The 25,514-nt window shown below is 54.8% G+C and overlaps 1 protein-coding gene across 10 annotated transcripts in view; it reads left to right on the top strand.

Moving 5' to 3' along the window:
* Positions 1 to 21,096, top strand: part of BANP (BTG3 associated nuclear protein) — a 104,583-nt gene extending 83,487 nt beyond the window's left edge. For 8 of the 10 annotated variants that reach the window (XM_027119017.1, XM_027119013.1, XM_027119016.1 and 5 more), the window contains 2 exons: positions 13,698 to 13,841; positions 16,624 to 17,244. In XM_027119017.1, coding sequence (XP_026974818.1) covers positions 13,698 to 13,841; positions 16,624 to 16,695 — 216 coding nt within the window. In that variant the 3' untranslated portion in view covers positions 16,696 to 17,244. Of the gene's footprint in view, positions 1 to 13,697; positions 13,842 to 16,623; positions 17,245 to 20,957 lie in introns of those variants that run through there. The other 2 variants (XR_003435368.1, XM_027119014.1) reach the window with 2 other exon arrangements.
* Positions 21,097 to 25,514: the final 4,418 nt, after the last annotated feature.

Raw genomic sequence — 25,514 nt, 5'->3', positions numbered from 1 at the left:
GTGTGTGTGTGTGTGTGTGTGTGTGTGTGTGTGTGTGTGTGTGTGTGGTGTGTGTAGGGTGCCTTTATCTATAGCAGTGAAACAGTGTCTGCCATCCCCAGGGACTCTAGTCCACTTTTAGTGGTCTGCCACGCCAGGAGAGCAGTCTCAGCCTTGCAGATGGTACACACTGTCACTTCACTTCTTTTTTTAAAAATACGTATTTATTTATTTATATTTTTATTTTTGGCTGCATTGGGTCTTTGTTGCTGCGCGCGGGCTTTCCCTAGTTGCGGCGAGCAGGGGCTACTCTTCGTTGCAGTGCGCGGGCTTCTCATTGTGGTGGCTTCTCTTGTTGCGGAGCACGGGCTCTAAGTACGTGGGCTTCAGTAGCTGTGGCACGTGGGCTCAGTAGTTGTGGTGCATGGAGCTTAGTTGCTCCGCGGCACGTGGGATCTTCCCAGACGAGGGCTCGAACCCGTGTCCCCTGCATTGGCAGGTGGATTCTTAAGCACTGCACCACCAGGGAAGCCCTCACACTGTCACTTCGCTTCTAATAAAAATGTTCCCTTCAAGAAAATATGTTCCTTCCAAAACACAGACACACATCTTGGAGAACCTAGGTAGCTCAGGGAATAAACCCCTCATGGAAAAGCCTTCTCTACCAGAAATGGTGGAAAATATCGTTTAAATGAGAAAAGGCCAGATGTGGAGGGAGTTTGGTGTTGAGTGGTTCCCAAAAATACCCTAGAAGAGTCACAGAAACAACGACGCGTCTCCTGCTGCCCGGCCGTGGAAGCCGAGCGTGGCGCTGCAGGCTGTCGCCCTGCCCGGGGCAGCTGGCCCCGTCGGGACCCGGCGGCATCTCCTGCTGCCAGCTCCGTTCCTCGGGAATCCTGGTCCCCAGCGGAGGCTTGGGGCTGCCGGAGGGCTCCCCGTTCGCCACCTCCTGGGCCCGTGGGCAGCGGGGAAGGCAGTTTTAGGCGTGGCTGAGGATGGCCAGTTAGTGACGCTGGCGGGGCAATCCACGCCTGTCATTTGTCCCTGGAGCTGTGACGAACAAGACGGTTTCTGGTCAGACAAGGCCCGGAGGAGGTTGACAGAGGTTTGGGCCGGGAAGGATATTGTAATGATGTTTTTAGAAGAAGTTGCACCATGTGGTTACTTACGTGTAAGGTTCCAGTATTGTAGGTCATTAGAGTCACGATGTCTTTGGAGGCTCATGTCAGTTGAGGCTGAGTAGCTTTACAAGAAAACCCCAAAGGCCCTTCCGATTGTTTGGACGCATCGCCCACGGCCCTGAGCCCCTTTGGTCAAGCCCCACCTCAAAGGCTTTGACTCCAGACAGGCAAGGGAGGAGTGACAGGCCTTAAAATTCGAGAATCGTTTTTGATGAGTTTCATCATTTTCAAATATACGTTTAAAATGTTAAGTTAAATAGCTTTAATGCTATTAGATCCAAATTTTGTTCATTTCTGTTCTTCACCGTACCCAGTGTAGTATCAGTTGTCAGTACTCAGTGATTCCTTGTTGGTGAATGAATACAATAGTAATTATTTCAAATTAGCATTAGTTAACTGTAAGATATGCATGCGAGTTGAAAGCATTTTGATACACTTTTATTTTTAAGCCGTTTTAAAGTGTGGCATATGTTCACTGATGATTTTAGTCATGAGTAATAACTTGGAAATGTCTGGAGCAGTACTTACCTAAACCTTACAGCTCAGTAGGCTGAAAAATTGTGAGTTCTGACTAATTCCAAATTTCTTTTTAGTGAGGCCTAAGTTGTAGAACGTTTTCTGCATAAGGAAGGTTTGGTGATTTCTCTGGGCTCTCCTGAAGCTTTTCTGTCACTGTCTGTGTTTTCCGTGAGGGGCGTGCGTGCAGCGGGCAGTGGAGCCCATGCCTGGTGCTGGAGCAGTGTCCCTGGCGTTTGGGTGATGGTGCAGAGCAGCTAAGGATTCTTCACCCCAGCAACTGTACTGCAGACGCCGTCAGGGCAGCTGCTGTCTGTTGGAAGGAACCGAGTTACCACTCCTGCACCAGGAATTTGCTTTCTGGATTTCTAGCTGTGGAGGAGGGTGGGTGGAAGGCCAGCCCTATAATGGGGCTGCCCCGTGAAGTGCTGGCCATTTTTCCAGATGGTTCACTTCCTTACAGTAAGAGAAATAGGGGATGGAAAGTACCCGTGGGGACGTTTCCCTCCTGTTCTGCGCAGGCCCTGGCTTTTCCCCGAGCGAGCCCCAGGAGCTCTGGCCGTCCACGTTGTAGAGACTGGAGGCTCGCTCGGCGTGCTCTAGGTGGAGTCGTGTGGACTCTGGTGGTTGCAGCCCAGAGGGGAGTCGCTGTACCGTGTGCGGCGTCTGAGTTTAGACAGTGGATCTGGGCGGGTGGGGTGCCGGAGTTGGCGCTGGGCTCTCCCGGCACCACGGGTCTCCAGGGCTTGGAGGTCTCAGGAGGACGTGGTGGAAGTTGCAGGAAGCTGAGCCGGGGGGCCGGGGCCACCAGACGGGCCTGCGGCGTGAGAGCTCGCACGGGGCTGGGACACGAGTGAGGCCTTGAGCCACTCAGCAGAGTTACTGCAGAAGACAAACCTTTCAAGCACAATGTCATGTCCCACTTTTCCCCCCTGTGAGAGTGCACTTCAGGGTGACCGTTGGCTTCATTGTGTGTTCGTGAGGAATCTTTCGTCTAGAAATCACAGGCCCAGTCTGATCAGGGCGCCTGGGTGCGGGCCAAGGTCGCTGCTCCGGCAGGGCTGGAATGCCTGGCAGAGTTGGAGGACGCGGACGGGCCTCCAGCCTGGGCCCCGTGGGCGTTGTGTTCAGAAATTTGACGCCACCCGAGGCAGAACCGGCGCGGATGCTCATGTTCGGGCTCCATGCAGCTCCAGAGCAGAGGTCGATTTCTGGTCAAGGAGGTCCCGAGGAATCGGGACGCTACCCCTCATTCTGAGTTCCCTCTCACAGAGCGACTAAGGGGGAACATTTGCAGACGTACTGGCAAACTCCGCTACCGTCTTTCTTTACATCTCTTCTGAGGACTGGCGGCCCCCTAATGAAATGCAGTCCGTGTGATGTGCCACTGGGCTTGGACTGGAGAGAGAAGGTAGCACCTGGCGCCCCTGTCAGGTGTGTGAGAGAGGAAGAGGGAGGGAGGGGCTGAAGGACCCTTGAACCGACAGGCACGCCGCGGATGACAGGCATTCAGGGTAGAAAACTCATCTAGAACTATTTTCGTGTGTAGGCAAACACAGTCACTGATTTCAAGAATCCAGGCGATGTTTCTTGCTGACGCCAAAGTAAAACGAGCAGACAGCTCCTCGGGTGGCCCCACACCCGGCTTCAGAGCTGCCTGCTGAGCTGTTGCTTTCAGCCCCGTGCCCACGTAACGTTCCCACGCTGTCCCCCTGCTCTACAGACACGACCCTCGTGCTGACCGGTGAAGGTCGGCTCAGACTCTGACCGTGGCCTTCCTGCGGCGAAAGATGCACATTGGTGTGGACATCCAGCTTCAGAGCGGAGCCCTTTAGAACGGGGGCAGCGTGGGCCGGCAGCCCGGTGACAGCCGCCCCGCCTGCCGGCAGATGCGTTACCGAGCGAGGGCGGGTGCGGAGGGGGAGACGGGGAGACAGGGGCCTCCCAGGCCACACGCGTGGCCGCGGCCGTCAGCCATCTAGACCAGGCTCTGAGGGGACGGGGGGCACTCAGGTAAACCGGGCACGGCGGACAGGAGGGAAAGCGGGGCTCCTTGGAAGTAGGTCTTTGTGATGTAACCGCCAGGTGGGTCTTTTTGAGAGAATTCTCTTCCATTTAGGGCGGTGCTCCGCCGGCACCTGAGTTGAGCTCCCCGGAGCCCCCGGGAGCTGGAAGATAGATACCCCCAGGCAGATGATGCCAGATGGGCAGGTGTCTGGCAAGGAGACAAGTCGGCCAAGGAGATGGAACGAAGGGCTCAAAGCCTTTTCATCACAGAGGCCGGTGGAGAGAGGCTGAGAGTGCGTGCTCTTCCTTCTGTTTTAAAGGGAAATGGTTTCTAGAGTCAGATGAGGCTTTCGAGGTTTCTTCTTGTCTGATTTGCCGTGTAACCTTCTTTGACTCTTTCTGACGCGTTCCCGTCCCATGTGACTGGACCTGGCCTTGTGCTGTACTGGGGCAGCCTGGAGGGAGTTGGAACAGCCGCCCTCAGAGCCTCTTCTGTTTGGTTGTGCTCTTTCTGCCTCGCGGTCCTGGGCACATAAGTTAGCCTCTGAGTCTCAGCTTCCTCCCTGGTCACTCGTGGTAACAAACAAGAGGCCATCTGTGCCCAGTGCCCAGCACTGCAGCTCTGGGGCTGAGGCCCCAGGACCCCGGCCTGTCCTGCTGCTCCCATGCAAACCCACTGGCCCTGGCGGTCATGTGACCCTGATGCCGGCAGCCCTCAATGCCCTCTTTCCCGCGTGTGTGGCGGGGCAGGTGCAGACACATATCCCTGGTTGTTGGCCGGTCTCTTGTGGGAGCTGGGCTCTCCTGGCTCCATCCTCCCCAGGCGCCCTCGTCCACTGGCTTCCAGGCGTTTACCCAGTGAGAGAGTGTGGGGGAAGGGGCCTCAGTGCTGGATGCTCCCTCTCCGGGGGTGCAGCTGGAGCCCGCAGCTGTGGGATGTGATTCGTGATTCCCCGCCGTCCAGCCCCCTCTCGTTAGCGGCAGCGGTCACGCTGCGGAGCGCACTGTAGAGTGAGGTGTGGACGTGCCCTCCCCTCGGGGCCCAGCCCTCCCCCGAGGCAGGCTCCTATTGGCTGAGCGCGGAGGGTTGCTTTCAGGTGTCTTTTCACTTAGAGGAAGTTGGAAGGCATTCTTTACACCCGAAGTTAAACGTTTGCACCGTTTGTGACTCCTGGTGTCCGTCAGCTGGCCCTTGAGCACGGCGTGCGGTGTAGACAAGCACTTGTTACACACGAACCGAGCTTCTCTTCGTGAGCCCGGGCGTGCTTGCGGCTGGTACACCTGCCTCAGAGCGCAGCCCCAAGCTCCCCTCTGCAGGGCGCAGGGAGGGGCCGGGATGTTTGCCTCCTGTCTCCCCCATCTGGGTTGGGTGGCTGTAATCGGGTACCATGGACGGGGCAGAAACGGCAGATGTGTGCCCCACGGTCCTGGAGGCCGGAAGCCCGACACCACAGTGCCGTGCGGTCGGGTTTTGGCGAGGACCCTCTTGCTGTTATGTCCCCACGTGGTTTCCTTGGTGTGCCTGTGGGCGGGGTCCTCTGTCTCTCTCCCTCCTAGAAGGGCACTGACCTCTCGTAGGGGCCTCACACTCGTGGCCTCGTCCAACCCTAATACCTCCTGAAGGCCCCACCTCCACACCCGCACCCCATCACGCAGGGAATCAGGGCTTCGACACTCAGTCCAGAGCACCCTGTCTGTTCCCAGGAAGGATTCTGGACCTGTGGCAGCTCTGCTGTGGATGCAGAACGGGGATTTGGGCTGTTTGGTCCCCATATACCTTCTTGAGCACACAGTAACCTCATGTGCCTCACGTCAGCATGGATTGTTCTGAGACGCGGCCTCGGGCGGGCAGGCTCCTGGGGAGGACGTGGCCCCGGGGGTGGAGTTGGGTCCCAGCGGCCTTTTGCATGGTGGGTCCTTTGGTAATGCTCCCTGCTGACTGGAACTCAGTAGGAAGATTGCGTCACCTCTTTTTGGAAGTTCTTTCTTTCGTCCCATCACAGTGAACACGACGATAATTTTTGTGGTTCTGTGGGGTGAGTTTTCCAAATTAAATAAAGAAACAGTGGGAGTCCAGCACACAGTCGAGGGGTGGGGAGCAGGGAGGGAGGCCGGCCTGAGCCCGACCCCGGCCTGCGCTCTGCTTCCTGGCCGCGACGGCAGCTGCAGTGTCTGTGTCCGTGTTTTGGCGTTTCAGCTCCTTGCCGATGGCTGGGCACCCTCTTCCTTCCCCGGGACTGGACAGGTCAGGTCACTTACATGCATAATTAACACGTTTTTGTTCTTGCAGCACTGTCTTACCCGCTCCCTACCCACCCCCATCTGGCCCTTCTAGAAGCCAGAGGCCTGGAGCCCACGGGCAAGTGGAGGCCCTGGATTTGACTGTGGCCGAGTTACTCCACCCCCCGTCACCCCCACCTCCCTCGACTGGAAGGTCTTTAGACACATGGCTAAGACCTGTTCCCAGGAGCGCCGCCCTCTCTGGAACGATGGGCTGAATACCGCGCGTCTCCAGACTCCCGCTTTTGCTTTATCACAGTTTTAGGCTTTGTTTTCCTTTCTTCCGGATTGCGATTGAGGCTCACGCCCGATGCTGGAAGGAGGAACGGAGCAGAGGGCAGAAGCTGCTTGTGTTGACGGGAGCCACCGCCCCGAGCTGCAAATCTGGCTCCTGACTGCTGGCCTGTCAGCTCTGGAAGCGCCAGCTTGCTGGCCTGGCCGTAGCGTATGCTTTTCTGAAACGTTGCATCCATTGGCTGGAGCCCTGAGGCCTGTGAGGAGTCTCCAGGCCAGGCCTCGCGCCGAGGGCTCCAGGAACACCCAGGGAGCGCTGTTCGGTCTGGTTCTGTTGTGTTCTGGGGTTCCTTGCCAGTTGTGCTTGTGTCTGGCCGTGCCCCTCGTGGGCAGGAACTCCAAGCGGGATCCCAGGAAGCAGATTAGCGTTCCTGTCCTTGGGTTTAGAGGCTTAAGAATGGTTGTTTGTTTCTGACATTTGCGGTACAATTGTACAAAGTAGATTTTGTGCCGCGGGGTCTCCTGGCCGGTTGGCGGCTTGGGGCGTCTTCCTCTCACCTCCTCATCTTTCTGTCATGGGGGAAGCTGCTCTTTGAATTAACATCCAGGTTTGGAAAAGGCCACTGGTTGAGTGCTAATATTACCATAACCAGCTGGGCTCAAGCGGAAATGCAGACACAGGTCAGTGACCGTGGCTTCTCCCGGGGGCCTTAGGCATGAGGGTCTCGCCCTTCTCCTGGCCACGCACTTAATTAAGCTGTGCTCAGTGCCTGTCTTGTGAGTGCGTGAGGGTTTTTTGCTTTGTGTTTTGTGTGCGTGAGCGTGCGTGTGTGTGTGTGTGTGCGTGTCTGGGTGTATTCTTGGTTGTATTGTGAGTTTTGTTTCTAAGTATTACTGGAAAGTTCTTGGGCTCCTTGCATTTATTTTAGGCTTTGCACCAGTTTTGCATTATCTCAGTTGGGTATCAAACAGCATTTCAGAACTGACAGAATATAGAGGAAAACCAGATGTGTGCACTCCAGAAAAACAGCGCTTGTAGATCCAGGATTCCCTGAGTCGGCGGCTTCAGATTCGGACACTGTGCCATTTTTCTTTGGTCTGAAAATAATGGGCTCTGCTTCAGAGACACACCAGGGAAGCCTGTGACCGAGGCCGGCCAGGTGGCGCGGGCTGCACCCGCGTCGGCGCACGTGTGTCTCTCCGAGGGAGCGCGGCCCCGCCGGCTCCCTCACCCGGTCCGGCCGTGGGCAGCTGCCCTGGAAGTCTGGAGGCGCTGCTTCTGGCTGCTGTCCTGGGAGCTCGCTGCTTTCCAGTTAGCTGTTTCTGCCCCCCGCCGCCTGCTGGGAAAGGCTGCAAACAGAAATGAGCAGGATGCAGGAAGGTGCCGCGGCTCGTTGTCGGGAGAGGTGGGAGCCAGGTGAGCCAGGCCCTCGCTGTCCGGCAGGACCTCTGCCGCGGGCCGACTCTGTGCTCGTTCTGGGGCCGCCCCCGTCCCCCTGCCAGAGCGAGGACCCCCGGCAGGTGTCCAGCGGCCTCAGGTGCCGCAGGGATCCTGCTACTCTGTGCAGTGGGAGTCCTTGTCACCAGCTGAGATCCAGGTAAGCCTGACTGTGTGTGTCAGGAGCTGCGCGGTGGCCCCGCCGCCGAGGGTGCCCGTGTGGTTGGCCCACGGAGCGCTTTTAATTTGTCCTGGCTTCCCTCGCTCCTTTTACCTTCAGGAGAAGCGCCCTGCCTCCAGGGCGTCTGCTCCTGCCCCTCCTTCGGGAGAGGCCCTTCGGGTTGTCCTTTGTGGGGTTGTCCCTGCCAGGTGTGCTGCTGGCTGCACTGCGACGTCCCAGCTCCAGGTGGTGGTGGGGTGGCTCCTGCCCTGAGCAGCGGTGGGGGGCGGGGCGGGGCGCTGCAGAGCCGACCTTCTGACTCCTTCTCGCGGCCGCTCTCTCATCCAAGCTTCGTCTGCTTTTGAGAAGACGTATTCTTAAGCCGGAGTTGGAGGCGGCTGGGGTCCCCGTACACCAAAGCCCAAGAGGGCTTTGCTCTGGGTCCGTGTCCAGGACGGCTTCGCCGAGCAAGCTGTTTGTCCCATTCGGGTACCCGCCGGTCACTCGGGACAGGTGCCTGGCGCAGGGGCCCACAGCGGGGGCCCGTGTGACCCTCCCGCCCAAGTGCGGGGGCCCCTGGGGCCCGTGTGCCACTGTGGAGGGAAGCCAGGCGAGGCCCCGGTGGTGCCTTCCCAAGGCTGCAGGAAGGCGCCGCAGTCGTGCCTCCTTGTCTGCGGGGGATGTGTTCCAGGACCCCCAGAGGATGCCTGAAACCACGGGTAACACCAGACCCGTACTAGGGTTTTCCTGTACGCACACATCTGTGCTGAAGTTGATTCTGCAAATGAGGCACAGTAAGAGAACGTGCAGATGCCAGAGTCACTGTGCTTGTGCGTCGGGGCCCCGCGGAGGAGAAGAAGGGTGTCCTGAGCGCAAGCCCTGTGATCCCCAGACAGCGGAGCCGATGACCCCGGTGCTCCTAAGTGGCTAACGGGTGGGACGTGCAGGACAAAGGTCAGGACGGGGGTGGGACATGCAGGGCAAAGGTCAGGGCGGGGGTGGGACGTGCAGGACAAAGGTCAGGGCGGGATTTCATCACAGTGCTCAGAACCGCGTGAGAGCAAACCTTAGCACTTGTTTATTTCTGGATTTTCCCATTTATTATTTTCGGACACGGTTGACGGCGGGTAACTGAAACCGCGGATGAGCGAGGTGGCTTTGGTGGGTGGAGCAGCCCTGGAGGCCGTGTCACCGCCGGCCTCTCCCAGCCTGGCGGCACCCTCGCTCGAGTGCCACGTGAGAAGCGGGCCCCTTCCTGCCCACTGGAGTCGGAGCCCGTTTTCCATGGAGACGCTTGTCTCCCTTGACTGTCCTTGCCGCCCCACCTGAAGAACAGACCCCCTCCCTGCACTTTTCTGGGGGGAGCGGGGGAGGGCAGAGCCTGGAGGGCGGGGGCGATAACGAAAGGCCCGGGAGGTCTTTCCCTTCTGTCCAGGCGCATGCTCGCTTAGCGCTAAGTGTTCAACTCATTCCTGAGTCGCTTATCGAGACCAAACCAGTGTGGAAACATTGAAAGGCCATGGCATTTTGAAAGAATTCCCAGTCGAGAATACTTTCCTGCGTTTTATTTACCCGCCAGCCTGGTAGTGATCACTCGTAGGGCACCACGGTACACCTGCACTTGTAGGGAGTGGTGGCTCATCTCCAGAACCAGAGGGCAGGCCGAACTCTGAAATAAGTTCCATGACTTCGTAAGTTTCATTAAAAGATAGTCTTAGATTTGACTTTAAATTCACCGTGTACAACAGTGACAAAACTGTGACGACGTGGTAATGGTTAACATTTGTAGTCGAGTCCAGGACCTGCAGGCGGGGGTGAGGTTGTGACAGGGGAGCATGGGCTACAGCCTCGCAGCTTGTGTCCCCCGGCCTCGGCCCTCAGTGACGCTCTCCTCTGCGGCACCTCCCCCAGCTCTCTCCCTAGCCGTCCCCGGGCCTTCCGGGCCCAGGTACCCCCAGCTGCGTATCTGGACGCCAGCCAGTTCTCATCTGCTCCTCCTGAGAAGCAGTCATTTCTCTTCACAGCCCGGGGACTGTTCCAGAATGTAGGCTCCTTGGGGTCGCGTCCTGCCCACAGTGTCTCGCACGCAGTGGGTCCTTAACTGAGGGAGCAGCGTGGGGGCTCCGCGCGGGTGGGCAGCGGCTGCTGGGGAGTGTCCGGTGAAGGCCAGCCGCTCGCTGGGATTTGGTCGTTAGAGGCATTTTAGTTACCTCGAGATGATTTACACGGCTAGATTCAGACTCAGAGAAAAAGCCAGCGTCCGTTCCGTACGTTCAGACTCGTCGGTGAGTTCTGTCTGCCTCCGTCAGCTGCTCTCAGCTGCTCGCTGTAATCTCACAGTGTGATGTGTCTGTGCTCCCGCACCACCACCCCCGCCACGCCCACCATGAGCGATGACTGCGCTGAGCCCTCTGTGCTGCGCCGGCCTTCGGTTGGTGCTTTGAGGTTTGCAGAGCACGTGTGTGTACCCGCTCCTTGGGTTCTCGGTGTCCGGCTTTGATGCAGGACCAGCCTGGAGATCCAGATGCCCTAGCCTGACCTTGCCTTTCCAGGGCCCAGCTTGGGGATATGCATGCGTCTCTTCACAGGATGCCAGGGGCTTGGCCTTACGTCTGGCCCCTAGGCCCCGGGTGGGTGGATGGAGCAGGCGGGCAGTGAGCCTGGCTTGTGTGTTTCTTCCTGCCTCTTCCCTGCTCACAGCTCCAGAGCTGTCACTCTTGGCGAGAAAGGCATCCTAACCAGCCCGTATCCTCCAGGTGACAAGGTCTCTCCTTAACACTTAACCCCTCCTTCCTCCTGTTTTCTTCTGAAAGCTTTTTGTTTGAGTCTCTTAGGTTCCCCCAGAACTGCCAGGCTCGGGGCAGAGTGGACCACAAGAGAGCCAGGGCGAAGGGCGTGCGGACACACTTCTGAATGTTGGGCTTCGGGACCAGCTCTGCTCCACTCCCCTCCTGTTCCTCGTTCTCTTTCCTCGTCAACATCAGCATGATCTTCACTTAGTTCAGAAATAGTTACTGAGCGTCAGGTACACCGCTGGACGATGGGGATCCAGCAGTGAACAGAAGAGACCCTCCCACCCGTGTTGTCACGGAGCTCATGTTCCTGTTGCGTGGGGTGAGCTGAGTCTGGAGTCAGGTGCACGGTGGCCGAGGAAGCCAGGGCCCAGAGGGGACCTTCCTCAGGGACGTGGGAGTCCCTGGTCCCTGCTGCCGGCCCCTTCCTCAGGGACGTGGGAGTCCCTGGTCCCTGCTGCCGGCCCCGTCCTCAGGGACACGGGAGTCCCTGGTCCCCGCTCCTGGCCCCTTCCTCAGGGACACGCGAGTCCCTGGTCCCCGCTGCCGGCCCCATCCTCAGGGGCGCGGGAGTCCGTGGTCCCCGCTGCCGGCCCCTTCCTTAGGGGAGGGGAGACCAGCAGTGGAGAGGGGGCGGTGGTTCAGCAGCCTGGACGGCCAAGCAGGCGGCTGGGGCGCGGGCCAGTGGGGAGTGGGTGCGCCGGGGGGGTGGGGGGCTCCCGGCCCGGCTGGCAGAGCCGCCCCCATGGAGGTCGCCCCCGGGGGCCCTCGTCCTGATGCGTAGTTTGTGAGGGCAGGAACAGGCCCGTCTGTTCGGTTTGCTCAGAGTAAGGAAACGTGTCGTGGCTCTGATTTCGCGTGGGCTCTTGACTTTTTGCTCTTTTCGGGAAAATGACTAAACTCAGCTTCCTGTCCCCCTGTCTTCAGGTCCTGCTGGCTTCCCAGCTTGGATCCTTTGACTTTCTGTCCCTGCTGGGAGTGTGTAGGCGGGAGGCCCTCCTGGGACGTGCTGTGCTTTCGTAAAAAGCCACAAGGGTGACTGAACCCCAGCGGAGGCGCTCCTGGCCTCCTGGGGAGGGGCGCTGGGCTTTGAGCGTGGGTGGCCCCTGAGCTCCGCTACCCTCTGCCCTGCTGGGGCCACACCGGCTGCTGCCCGAGGCTGCTCGTCCCCACGGGGTCCAGGGGGTGGCTGCTCCCTGGCGACCGGGTGGCAGAGCTGCAGAACTGGGCAGACCCATGCCTGTCCTTCTGACCATGAATGATCTGGTGGTGGGGAAGTTCTGGGGAAGAGAAAATGAATAATAGAGGGGATGTCAGTTTTCTCCAATTTTTTAAAACCTCTCGTGAACTCATTAGTACAAACAGTTAATACAGGACAGAGTGGTGTTTTACAGAGAGCCATTGTTGTCAGGTCAGCTCTTTGGGGACCTAGAAGCTGGTTCCCGCCCGGAAGGAGGAAGCCAAGGAGATGAGCGTGGCCACCTACGTGGGCTGTGTCTGCGGGGACACATGACCACACCTGGTGGAGTATGCGCAAGTGTGTCCTCTCACAGTCTGGAGGTCATGAGTCCAGCACGGGCCTTGCTGGCTGAAGTTTAGGGGTCACGGGGCTGGTTCCCTCTGGAGAATCCCGGGGAGACAGAGGTGCTGCGTTCCTTGGCTGGTGGCCCCTGCTCCATCTTCCAGAGCTGCGTGGTGTCCGCGCTGTGTTATGTGGGAAGGTTCTCTGCTTTCTGAGGGGCCACCGGATGCTTCAGGACGCCGTTCCCACCTTGATCACCGGCTCAGCCCCATCTGTAAAGTGCCCTTGTTGTCAGGGCACACGGCCCAGGTCCCGGGGCCCGGGATTGGGACATACCCGTCTCTGGGCCGTCACTCTGCCCAGCAGAGCTGGCCGCTACGAGATGTGAAACTGTGTTTGCAGATGGCTTCCGAAGACACAAAAGGAAAACCAGTTAGGACTTTCTTCTGTCTTTTATTCTGAAAATCGAATTTTCCTGCTTTTTTCCACTGATGGATTCGTTATTAAAGAAATAGAACTTTAGCTCATCAAAAACTAGAATCGCGTTTGAAACTGCAGCGTGTATTTTCAGCATCCTCAGCTCTGACCCCGTGTGGGAGGCCGTGGGCTGGGGCAGGAAGCGTGACTCCGGCCGCCCCGCCTGGGCAACTGGTGAGCGCCCCCAGGGGGTGGTCCAGTGGGCGTGTCATTTGAGGGGGTGGGAGTGCAGCCCCAAGTCAAAAGCCCCACAGCTCATGGCAGCTCACTCCCGTGAACGCAGAGCGTCGGAGGCCCCCGCCCACTCCCCATCCTCCCTGTGGGGCATCGAGGCACCAGTCCGCCCGCCTGCCTATTGCAGGGCGCCGTGGGCCTGGTGTGGGTGCTCGTGAGTGATGGCGTTACCCAGAGCCCGTCATGGGGGCCTCATGTGTCCCTCCCTGCAGGCACAGTCCAAGTGGGGTTCCTGGTGCATGGGACGGGGGTCCGTGATCCGTGACTTGTCTCCTTGGAGGCTAGTCAGATCCTCCCCCGGGATCTGGGCCTCACCCTCCAGCTTGTGTCTCCTCTCCACACACACAGCCCTCCTCGACTCCCTCTGGAGCCTGGAGCCTTGTGACTCACGTGCACATTTCTGCTTGTTTCTCAGACTCGATTAGTGGCCCACTGTCTGGGGGCCGCTTCTCCCCGGAGTGAATGTGTCTTGCTTGCCCCAGGGTCGAGGCCCTGCGGCCGTCTGCCTGTCCTCCTGGCTGCCCTCAGGCTCCCCTTTCCTTGAACCTGAGAAAGCGGTGACTCTGGGAAGGTCTCCAGGTGCTTTAGCTCCTGTTCCATCTCAGACTCGCCCTTGGCCACATCCCTGCGTTCAGTTCGCTCTTTGGGTATTTTTTCCTGTAAGGCCTAAAAGCCCCTCTCAGCATCCAGCACTTGGATGTTTGAGGGAGGTGACTTGCAGTTGCAGTGGAGCAGCCTGGTCCTGCCGTGCATGTCCACACGGCGCACCCGCATGCCACACCCTTCTCAGCAGGTGCCCCGCCCCGCGGTCCAGGTAGCACGGGGCAGATTCCCTCAGCGCTATCTATGCTGACGCGGTTCTGCTCTGTGTCTGCAGGTGCTGCAGGGGGCCCAGCTGATAGCCGTGGCTTCTTCGGACCCTGCTGCCACGGGGGTGGACGGCTCGCCGCTCCAAGGCAGCGACATCCAGGTCCAGTACGTGCAGCTGGCGCCGGTGACCGACCACACCGCTGCAGCCCAGGTGGGTCCTCCCTTTGGGAAGTGGACAGGGCTGGGCCTCCTGCAGGTAGTGAACACACTTGGGCCTTCTCCCGCGAGGAAGGTAAGTGCTCCACGAGAGGTGCGTGGTGTGGACGTGGGCGCTCGCTTGGGACTCCGTGTCTTGTAAGTGCCTGAGAGTGTAAAGGTGAGAGGTTGCTTCTTGGCCCAGATACCAGCCTTAAACAATTTCTTGAGATAACTCTTGTCTCATGCAAATGTTTACCTATAAATTTAGAGGCCAAATTAAGTGTACCTGAGACCTCCTTGTTCCTCGGGCTGGGGCAGGGCCGGCCCAGGGTCTGCGCGCCTGCCGGCCACGGGCAGTCCCTTTGCAGCCCTTGCCTGTGGCCTCTGCCCTTTTCCCCCATGGCATCCTCTGGTGGGCCGAGCTCTGCTGCGCTGGGCTGCGGTCCTCTTCCCGCGCTGCTCGCGGTTGCGCTCTCCCGGGAGCCCCAGAAAAGCAGCGCTCGGGCTCCATCTGGACAGTTTCTGAGCCGTGAGTTCGGCAGGGGGGCTGCTGCTCGAGATGTTCGAAGCGTTCGCACCTCTGGCCCCAGTGGGTGTGCTTGGTTGGGCGAGCATTGTGGCCTCCCCTGGGTATGGGGGAGCCAGGCGTGGGCCCCCGTGCTCGTGCCTGAGCCTGTTTGGGGGCAGTGTGATCAAGGTCTGTCAGAGCGTGGTCCGGAGAGGGTGCCCTTGGAGCAGCTCAGGCTGCTGGTGCCAGGGTGACACGGGTGCCGTCAATCCTCGGGCTGTGGGCTTGACTCACTGACTCACTGCTGAGCGCCTCTGGGCAGGGGCACTCTCATCGCTGTGACCTCAGCCTGTTGGCCCCTCCCTGCCTCCTTCCTGGACCGCCTCCTCTGCCCAGCACTGATGAGCTGCGCGTATCCTGCCTTCGGCCTTGACGCTTAGAATTAAAGCCCTGAGTTTCCACGCAGTCCCCTCCCCTCCTGGCCTCCGCTGGTCGCCGTCCTAGGTGTCGTGTCCTGTTCCCACTGGTAGTTGCTGAGGAACACGGCTCAGCAGGGCCAGGCAGGGGGCCCAAGGTGGCCCTGGTGACCAGGTGGCTGGCTGGGTGATCAGCGGTCCTGTGGGGACTTAACCCTGGTTCACAACAAGTCTCCACCTGGCCCAGAGATCTGGAACGTGTGTCCTGGAGAAGGTGCAGCCCCCTCCTCTCCCCAGACCTGTCCACTGTGCCACGTGGGCAGCAGCCACGGCCTGGACGCTGTGCCGCTCTGGAGGTTGACCGAGCGGGCACGAGGCTTGCAGAACTTGGAGTGGGGGGTGGACGAGCTTATTCATGTGGTGCGAGGGACATCTGTCCTAAAGAAGGACCCTGGGGCTCCGTCCGAGCTGGGCGGGTCTGACACCCACATCATTGCTGCTTCACACGCACGGGGGTACTTGGAGTGTGTGCCTTGAATCTGGGGTGCGTGTCATGTGGCAGGTCTTCCTGGGCCAGGTCTGTGGTCTTTGTGCGGATGTCACTGTTGAGGGGAGCCATGTCCACTGAGCTCCCGGCGCCTGACTTCCCGCCAGTGGGACCACGTAGCACACAGAGCAGTAGATCAGAGGGGGACATGTGCACTTTCTGGAGTGTCTTCCCCGCAGAAGGGCTCAGTCCCTGGGGCCCAGGCCCCTCCCTGGGCCCCCGCCTGCCTCACGCACAGGGAGAGGTCTCCCAATGGTCTCTTCGTTAGCAGGAGGGCTCCCGCCCTCCTGTGGGTTTCCTTCCAGAGTTTGCTGCTCGGAACGGGGTCATACTCCTCATCTGGTGCTTGGGGAAGGACGGGTCTGGCTCCCGAGGTCCCCGAGCCCCCCGAGCCCCAGAGGCTGCGTGAGGGGTGGGCCCGTTCCCCGGAGCAGCCATGGGCAGGCGAGAGGGCACCCCATCTGTGCTGGCGCTGCTCCGCTGCGCTGTGCTTCGCTGCTGCCTGGGGCCCCAGTCTCCTGCCGCGTTTTGAGGACGAGGGGGGAGGGCAGGGCTCCCCACTAGAGTGTGGGCCTCCCGAGTGCCCAGCCCAGCTCATCTTGTGGCCTCGGGACGGCGCGGAGGAGGCCTGTGCTGAGTCCTCAGATGGGTGGGGAACCGCCCCCACCCCCCCACCCCCGCTGCGAAAATGCCGTGTTGCCTTTCCCTTGAGCTGCAGTCGTAGGCGGAGCGCTGGCCCCGCAGGACTCTGCCTCCGCCGTGCACCACCACACCCCACCCCACCCCCGGGCCCCTCCAGCTACAGGTCCTCAGCGGAGCCGCGGAGCCCGCCTCTGAGAGTCTGGTGTTGCCTTTGACCAGCGGCTCAGGGGAGTCTGAAAACCCCCCAAGCGATCTCCATCTGGGGGCCCGTTCTTAGTGGCTGAGATGGATGTCAGTGACTTAGTCCAGGACTGTGTTTTGTTCCTTTAAACTACCTTAAAACTGTGAATATGCTGATCACTTGGGGTGCACGGCCAGTGGGAATGGGAACGCAGCGCTGGTGGCTGGAGCTGAGGGGCACATGTGGGAGGCGGTGGGTAGGTGTGGGGGGAGCAGGGGCCAAGACAGGGCCCCACAGAGACGGACCGTGGCCCTGGATCTGTCACAGCTGCCGGGAGCATCCTCTCCCAGAGCAGGGGCGACACTCAGGCCCCCAGCCTCACCCTCCAGCTCGGGTGTGTGTTTACTCTGTGCCTGAAAACCGCTGGTGTCCGTGACCAGGGAGTGGCCCGGATGCGCACGCTGGGCCCTTTGATAGAAAGCGCCCTCTCCCCTCTTGCAGGCGGCCGACGCCCTGCAGCCCACCCTGCAGTCCGAGATGCAGCTGGAGCATGGGGCCATCCAGATCCAGTGAGGGGACGGCCGCCGACCAGACAGGGCCCGAGCCAGAGCCACCGCTCAGCGCTGGTTCCCGTCACCCGCACCGTTCACACGCACCCGTCCCTCGGCTCCGCACGGGAGGGGGCCCGCACACGTTCTGCTCAAGTGCATCCGAGTGCCTCATCCTCGGGGAGAGTGCCCCGGTAAATAAAGACGACGGTAGCCCCTGCCGCCCCCGCCTGAAGACCCTGTTTCTTTTGATCACCCCGCCGTGTCCGGGGAAGGAGCGGGAAGCACAGCGTGGTCGCGTTAAGTACACGTGGGAAATCAAGAACTACGATATTTTTCTCTGTTCAAACAGCTTTTTTAATTTGCTATGGTGTTTATAACAAAAAACAAAATTGAAAAAAAAGTGGAGTAGCAGAAGCCTTTTGCTGTGTGCTCTGTTCAGTGTAATGAGAATAGGTATTTGCAAAAGAAGACTAACGATTTTGATGGAAACGTTGCTTACCTACTTTTCTAGGGGGATGCTGTCAGCACTGTGATTGTGCATTTCTAATGGAATAAAATGTATTTATGACCACGGCGGCTGTCACGTTGTTTCCTCTTAGGAGATGGCCCCTGGGCCTGTGGCGGCCCTGATGTAGCTGTGTGGGCCCTTCCAGAGGAAGGGGCGTGGCTGTCCTGGCAGTCCTGTGATGGAGCCTGGGGTGCAGGGGGCTGCACGATGGAGTGTCTCCAGGCACGGTGTCCCTCGAGGCAGCGTGAGCCTTCAGAATTGGGGTGCTCCCACGAGTAAGCTGCGCTGTTGAATGGCATGGCCTCTTCCAGCCCCAGAAAGTCCCAGCTCTGGGGGGTCTTTAGAGAAAGTCGTGTCTGAAGGAGCATGCCGTATTGATGGTCTAATTAACGTGTGTCTGGAATCCCAGAAGGAGAGAATAGAAGGAAGATGACACGTAAAGGATTGGGGAAGCAGAACAGATCTCACGTAGAAATACAGAGGAAGCCGTGCCTGGACACACGCAGAACGTCGAAGACAAGCATAACCCAGAAGCAGCCAGAGAGGAAGGACGGACCACCCTCATGAGGGGAGGGCACATCAGAAGCAGAGGCGTTATGGGAAAAATGCTCTGCACGGAGTCGGGTCTTTAGTAGAACAGCTGTTCAAGAACGCCGGTGACAGTTGGCATCTGGCCCAGAGCTCTGCTCTGAGGTGTACACCCAGGAGAATTGAAACCGTATGTCCACACGTAAATGTGCACAGGAACATTCATAGCGCACTTTTCACGATAGCCGGAGACTGGGAACAGCCTACAAGATGGGGTCCACCAACACAGCAGCCTTGTAGCTCAGCCGTAAAAGGAAGGAAGCACTGACACAGGTTTCATGGTGGATGAACCTTGAACACGTGCTGAGTGAGAGAAGCCAGACCCAATAGCCCGCATATTATGTGGTTCTATTTGTATGAAACGTCCGGAATGGGCAAATCCGTGGAGACAGAGAGCAGATGAGCAGTGGCCTGGGCTGGGGGAGGGGAGGTAGGGAGTGACTAATACTGCAAATGCGGATTCTTCTGGAGAGGACGAAGATGTTCTGGAATTAGTGGTGCTGTTGGCCCAACTCTGTAGATCCACTAGAAGTCACACTAGAAGGGGTGACGTTTTGGGGATATAAATTATATCTCAAGGTTATTAAAAATAGAGAATTGGGCAACATTTAAAAAAACAGGAACAAGAATGACGGTGTCACCTGCAGACGATTCCATCCTATAAAGGAAGTTGTAAGACATTTTCTTCAAGAGCAGGAATATGGACCCAGGAGGAGATTCTGAGAGCAGAAGGTTGGGGGGCGGGGGGGCAAATACAACAACGAGGAGGTGTATCTAGTACTCCGTGTAAGCTGCCTCACAATAAAATGTTGGAAAACATTGCTCTGAAGGTTGGGGCAGGCAGGAAAGGAGCTAAGTCGTTGTAAAGCCCCCTTTCCTTGCCCTGGAGAGAAAGGATCAAGATGCTGTACAATTGTAAGGCATCAAAGTCAATATTTAATGGGCTTCCCTGGTGGCGCAGTGGTTGAGAGTCTGCCTGCCGATGCAGGGGACAAAGGTTCGTGCCCCAGTCTGGGAAGATCCCACATGCTGTGGAGCGGCTGGGCCCGTGAGCCATGGCCGCTGAGCCTGCGCGTCTGGAGCCTATGCTCTGCAACGGGAGAGGCCACAGCAGTGGGAGGCCCGCATACAGCAAAAACAAAAGTCAATATTTATAACAGACGTTTAAGGAACACAGCACAGGGCTTCCCTCGTGGCACAGTGGTTGAGAGTCTGCCTGCCGATGCAGGGGACATGGGTTCATGCCCCGGTCCAGCAAGATCCCACATGCCGCGGAGCGGCTGGGCCCGTGAGCCATGGCCGCTGAGCCTGCGTGTCCAGAGCCTGTGCTCCGCAACGGGAGAGGCCACAACAGTGAGAGAGGCCCGTGTACCACAAAAAAAAAAAAGAAAAAAAGAAACACAGCACAGAAAAAAAAGTCAGTAAGGTGTGGGATGTCCAAACGGCGTGATTAGTGCACTTGACCTAATCGACGTGTAGAACACGGCATACGGCGGTCACGGGGCACGCTTTCTGTTCTTCCCACCTGCTCTTTTGAACATTATTCAAGTCACCCACACACCAGACCAGGAAGAACGTCAAATAAGAGATCAGAGTGGAAAAGTATTTCTAATTGACAATTAAATACGACAGGTCAACATATCAGAACTCATGGAATACATTGAAAGGTGTTCTTAGAGAAAAATTTATATTTCCTTCAGATATATTCCCAGAAGTGGAATTGCTGGATCATATGGTAGCTCTATTTTTAATTTTTTTGAGGACCCTCCATACTGTTTCCCATCACGGCTGTGCCAATTTACATTCCCACCAACGGTGCACAAAGATTCCCTTTTCTCCACATCCTTGCCAGCACTTACTATTTTCTGACTTTTTCATAATAGCTGTTCTGATAGGTGTGAAGGGATAGCTCATTGTGGTTTTGATTTGCATTTCCCTAATAATTAGCGATGTTGAGCCTCTTTTTATGTGCCTGTTGGCCATATGTGTGTCTTCTTCGGAAAAGTATCTATTCCAGTCCTTTGCCCATTTTCCAATTGATTTATTTGTTTTTTGCTGTTATGTGAATTCCTTATATATTTTGTATATTAGCCCCTTATCAGATAGATGGTCTGCAGATATTTTCTCCCTTCTGTAGGTTGCATTTTTACTTTGTTGATTATTTCTTTTGCTGTGCAGAAGTGTTTTAGTTAGATGTAGCCTCACTTGTTTATTTTTGCTTTTGTTGCTTGTGCTTTAGGTGTCATATCCAAAAAACTGTTGCCAAGACCAATGTCAAGGAGCTTTTTCTCTGTTTTCTTTTACGAATTTTATGGTTTCAGGTCTCACATTTAAGTGTTAAATCCCTTTTGAGTTAATTTTTGTGAGTTGTGTAAGATAAGGGTCCAATTTCATTCTTTTGCATGTTATTATCCAGTTTTCCCAACACCATGTGTTGAGGACACTGTTCTTTCCCCATTGAATATTCTTGGTTCCCTTGTTAAATACAAGTTGACCGTATATGTGTGGGTTGATTTCTGGGATGTTGATTTTCTTTCATTGGTCTGTGTCTGTTTTTATGGCAGTACCATACTGTTTTGATTACTATAGCTTTGTGATATAGTTTGAAATCAGGACGCATGATACCTCCAGCTTTGTTCTTCTTCCTCAAGTATGCTTTGGCTATTCGGGTCTTCCGTGGTTCCATAAGAATTTCAGGATTGTTTTTTCTATTTCTGTGAAAAATGCCATTGGAATTTTGATAGGGATTGCATTGAATCTGTAGATGGCTTTGTGTAGTATAGACATTTTAACCATATTACTTTTTCCAATCCATGTACACAGGATATTTTTCCAATTGTTTGTGTCTTGAGTTTCCTTCATCAATGTCTTATAATTTTTCAATGTACAGATCTTTCACTTACTTAGTTAAATTTATTCCTAAATAAGTTATTGTTTTTGATGCTATTGTAATTGAGATTGTTTTATTTGTTTCTCTTTCATATAGTTCATTGTTAGTGTACAGAAACAGAAACAACTGATTTTTGTATGTTAATATTGTATCCTGTAACTGTACTGAATTTGTTTATTAGTTTTAACAGTTTTTTGGTGGTGCCTTTAGGATTTTCTATATATAAGATCATATTATCTGCAGGCAGAGACTAACTTATTCCTTTCTGACTTGGATGTCTTTTTTTTTTCCCCCCTAGCCTAATTGTTCTGACTGGAACCTCCAATACTAGATCGAGGAGAAATGGTGAGAGTGGGCACCCTTGTCTTGTCCTGTTCCTGATCTTAGAGGAAACACTTTCAACTTTATACCATTGAGTATGATGTTAGCTATGGGTTTGTCATATATGGCTTTTATTATGTTGAAGTATGTTCCTTTTATAACTATTTGTTGAGAGTTTTTATTGTGAAAGGATATTCTAGTTTTCAAATGCTTTTTCTGCATCTATTGAGATGGTATGATTGTTATCTGTATTCTCTTAATGTGGTGTATTACATTTATAGGTTTGTGTATGTTGAACCATCCTTGCATCCCAGGGATCACTGTCATGGTGTGTGGCCCTTTTCATGTGCTAGTGAATTTGGTTTGCTAGAATTTCGTTGAGAATTTTGCATCCATATTCATCAGGGATATTGGTCTGTAGTTCTCTCTCCTTGTGGTATCTTTGGCTTTGCTATCAGGGTAATGCTGGGCTTGCCAATGAGTTTGGGAATATCCCTTCTTCAGTTTTTTGGAAGCGTTTGAGAAGGATTGACATTAATTTTTCTTTACAGGTTTGGTAGAGTTCACCAGTGAAGCCATCTGGTCCTGGGCTTTTCTGTGTTGGGAGGTTTTGATTACTGACTCAATCTCTTTACTTGTATTGGTCTGTTCAGGTTTTCTATTTCTTCATGATTCAGCCTTGGTAGGTTGTATGTTTCTAGGAATTGATCCATTTCTTCTAGGTTATCCAGTTTGTTGGTGTGTAATTGTTCATAGTAGTCTTTTACAATCCCTTGTATTTCTGTGGTGTCAGTTGGATGTCTCCTCATATTTCTGATTTTATTTATTTGAATCTTCTTTCTTTTCTTAGCTGGTCTAGCTAAATGTTTGTCAATTTTATCTTTTTAAAATATCAGCACTGGGCTTCCCTGGTGGTGCAGTGGTTAAGAACCCGCCTGCTAATGCAGGGGACACGGGTTCAAGCCCTGGTCCGGGAAGGTCCCACATGCCGCGGAGCAGCTAAGCCCGTGCGCCACAACTACTGAGCCTGCGCTCTACAGCCCGCGAGCCACAACTACTGAGGCCTGCACGCCTAGAGCCCGTGCTCCGCAACAAGAGAAGACACTGCAACGAGAAGCCTGCGCACCGCCAATGAAGAGTAGCCCCCGCTCGCTACAACTAGAGAAGGCCTGTGTGCAACAACAAAGACCCAATGCAGCCACAAACAAACAAATAAATAAATTTATTTAAAAAAATATACCAGCACCATGAGCACTGTATACATTTACAATTGTTATATCCTTTTGATAAATGGATGAATTGACCCTTTTATCGTTATTTAATGACCTTATTTGTCTCTTGTTACAGTTTTGACTCAAAGTCAAAACTTTTTAAAAATGTAAGTATAGTTACCCCTGCTGTCTTTTGTTCCCTGTTTGTGTGTAATATCGTTTCCATCCCTTCACTTTGAGCCTGTGTGTGTCCTCAAAGCTGAAGTGGGTCTCTTTTTAGACAACATACATTTGAGTCTTGTTTTTTTATTGTTCAGCCACTCTGTGACTTTTGATTGGAGAATTAATCCATTTGCATTTAGAGTTATTATTGATAAATGAAGAATTACTAATGCCATCTTATTGTTTTCTTAATGTTTTGTCGTTCCCGTGTTCCTTTCTTGCTGTCTTCCTTTGTGAATTGATGATTTCCATACTGTGTGCTTTGATTCCGTTTCCTTCATCTTTTGTGTATCCCCTGTAGGTTTAACAACAGTCCTTCTAAAGCTGACACCAACTTTGACCATATACAAAAACTCTACCTTTTAACCCTCCCATTTTATCTTTTTTTTCTTTTTTTTTAAAAATATCTTTATTGGGGTATAATTGCTTTACAATGGTGTGTTAGTTTCTGCTTCATAACAAAGTGACCATTTTATCTTTTTGAAGTCACAGTTTACACCTTTTTACCTTGTGTATCCATTGACAAATTAATTGCAGCTCTAGGTCATTTTTAATACTTTGGTCCTTTAACTTTTATAGTAGAGTGAAGTGATTAACACACCACCATATTACAGTGTTAGAGTATTCTAAGTTTGACTATGTACTTACCTTTGCTGGTGTGTTTTATATTTTCATGTGCTTTTATGTTACTGATTAGCATCCTTTCATTTCAGCATGAAGAGCTCTTTACAGCATTTCTTGTAAGGCAGGTCCAGTGGTGAGGAGCTCCCTCAGCTTTTATTTCTTCAGAAGAGACTTTCATCTCCCCTTCATTTCGGAAGGACGGCTGTGCTGGGTGTTCTCTGTTGGCAGCATTTCTAATATATCATCCCACTGGCCTGCATAGCTTCTGCCGAGAAACCCACTAATAGCCTCACGGGGCTTCCCTTGTATGTGAGGAATTTTTTTTTCTCTTGCTGCTTGTAAAACTCTCCCCTTGGCTTTCATTTTACACAGTTCTCTTGTGCTGTGTTCTGGAGAAGATAGTTTGGGGTTGAAATTTTAGGGCGATCTCTGAGCTTTAGGAACTTGGAGGTCTAAATCTCCCCTCCAGCTTTGGGAAGTTCCGCCATTATTTCTCTCCTTCTGGGATCCCAGTATTGTGCCCACTCTTTCTTTTAACCGTGTCCTATAGTTCACCCCTGTTTTCTTCACTCTTTTTCATTCTTTTTTTCTTTCTGCGCCTCTGGCTGGATGGTTTCAAGTGGGCTGCCTTCTGGTTCACAGATCCTTTGTGCTGTTGGACCGCTCTATCAGATTCTTCGTTTCAGTCACTGTATTCTTAAACTTTAGGGTTTCTGGGGGTGGAGGGCTGGTGTGTGTTTGTTTTCTGTTTCTTTGTTGAACTTCTCATTTTGTCCACGCATTGTTTTACTAATTCCATTTAGCGGTCTATCTGTGTTTTCTTGTAGCTCACTACATTTCTTTAAGAGGATTTTTCTGAATTCTCTGTCAGACATTTCATAGATCTCCATTTTTTGGTGTCATTCGTTGTAGTTTCATTAGTTCCCTTTCTTTTTTATAAAGATTTTTTTTTTTTTTGGATGTGCTAGTTCCCTTTTGTGTGTCTTGTTTCCTTGATTACTCGTGATCTCGTGGCCTTGTGTTGGTGTCTGAACATTAGAAGAAGTAGGCACCTGTTCCAACTGTACAGACTGGGTTTGGCAGGGAAGTCCTTCATCAGTCGGCCCATCCAGGAACCCGGGTGGGTCATGGGATGGTGTCCGCAGATGGGCTCGCTGCTGGAGTCCTCGGGCAGCTTCCTGCTGGTGCCTGGTCAGCCGGTGGGCAGGCCTGGTGCCTGGGTTCCCTGGGGCGGGCCGGACACCTGCAGCCACCTGCAGGTGCTCGAGTCCGGGGTAAAGTCGGGCGCTCATGTCACTCGCCCTCCCCAGTGCGGAGGGTGTCTCTCTGCTGGACAACCTATGCCTGGGGGAGGGGAGGCAGGGATGGGTAATGTGAACCTGTCTCTTCTACCCTCCTCATTGTGTCTTGTCTTATTTCTCTGCTCCACCCACGTGCTGTAATCCCTCACCCGGAGTCCTGAGCTCTTGGGAAGCATTTTCACGTGTGGATGGTTGGTTGTTCAAAGGGACATTCCTGGGAGGGGATGAGCCCTGGGAACTCCTATACTGCCCCTTCCTGATGGCGCTCTTAATAGCACCTATCCTTACGGAATCTTACCTATAAGTTAAAAACTCGTCACAAGGAAACTTCCAGGCTCAGATGACTTCACTGTTACGTGCTCGGAAGTGTTTGCGGAAGAACAGCAGTGTTTATAAACTCCTGCGCGGAACAAAGAGGCTCATGTCCCATCTTGTTGTGTGAGCAGCACTGACCCCAGCAGCCACGAGTGGGGTAGGTGTTTGCCACCCTTCTCGCCAATAAGGGACATGATCTGGACCTGTAAGGTAATCAGCCTTCTTATTACCAGGAAGGGAAGAGAGACAGACAGGTCCATGTTGAAATGGACAAAGCGCGGGTGCCCCTAGGGAGACGGGGGAAGAGGGATGGGGTGGAGGAGGGAAACCATCTGATCCTTTTCAGAAGCGGGGTTTATAACGGTCATTCATTCATCGCGGCCGAATTATTGATTAGTGAGTTTTGCCCCCATGCTACTCGCCCGAGGAAAGGCAAAAGACATGCGCGCATGAACAGACCACAGCAAGAGGCCCTCCAGATGGCCAACGAACGTGTGAAAAAGTGTTCCAGTGGTCAAGTCAAAACCACCATGAGATGCCTCCAGAACCACCAGGATCCGAAAGACTAGCGACCTTGAGGGGTGTGCGGGTGGGGCCTCCCGCGAGGCGGGGGCGGGGCTGGGCGGAAGCGCGCAGGCTCCCTACTGGGGAGAGCGCCCCGGGGCGGGTGGTCCAGCAGCCCCTCCAGGCGCCGCACCCTTCACAGCGGCGCGGGGTGCCTCCCGTGGCCTGCCCTTCCCACGGGACGCCAACAGTCGTGGGAGTGGATGGAGTCCTGCCGTCACACCGATGGGTGGGGCCGGAAGCAGGACCGTGACCCCGTTTATGCCCATTTCAAGAGGGGGCAGGACGAGCCTCCTT

The sequence above is a fragment of the Aethalodelphis obliquidens genome, unplaced genomic scaffold, assembly GCF_003676395.1.
Source record: "Aethalodelphis obliquidens isolate GAN/ISIS:26980383/991018 unplaced genomic scaffold, ASM367639v1 scaffold20, whole genome shotgun sequence".
In the NCBI taxonomy this organism is placed as follows: Eukaryota; Metazoa; Chordata; class Mammalia; order Artiodactyla; family Delphinidae; genus Aethalodelphis; species Aethalodelphis obliquidens.
The sequence above is the reverse complement of the archived record's forward strand: the minus strand, read 5'-3'. Positions and strand labels throughout refer to the sequence as shown.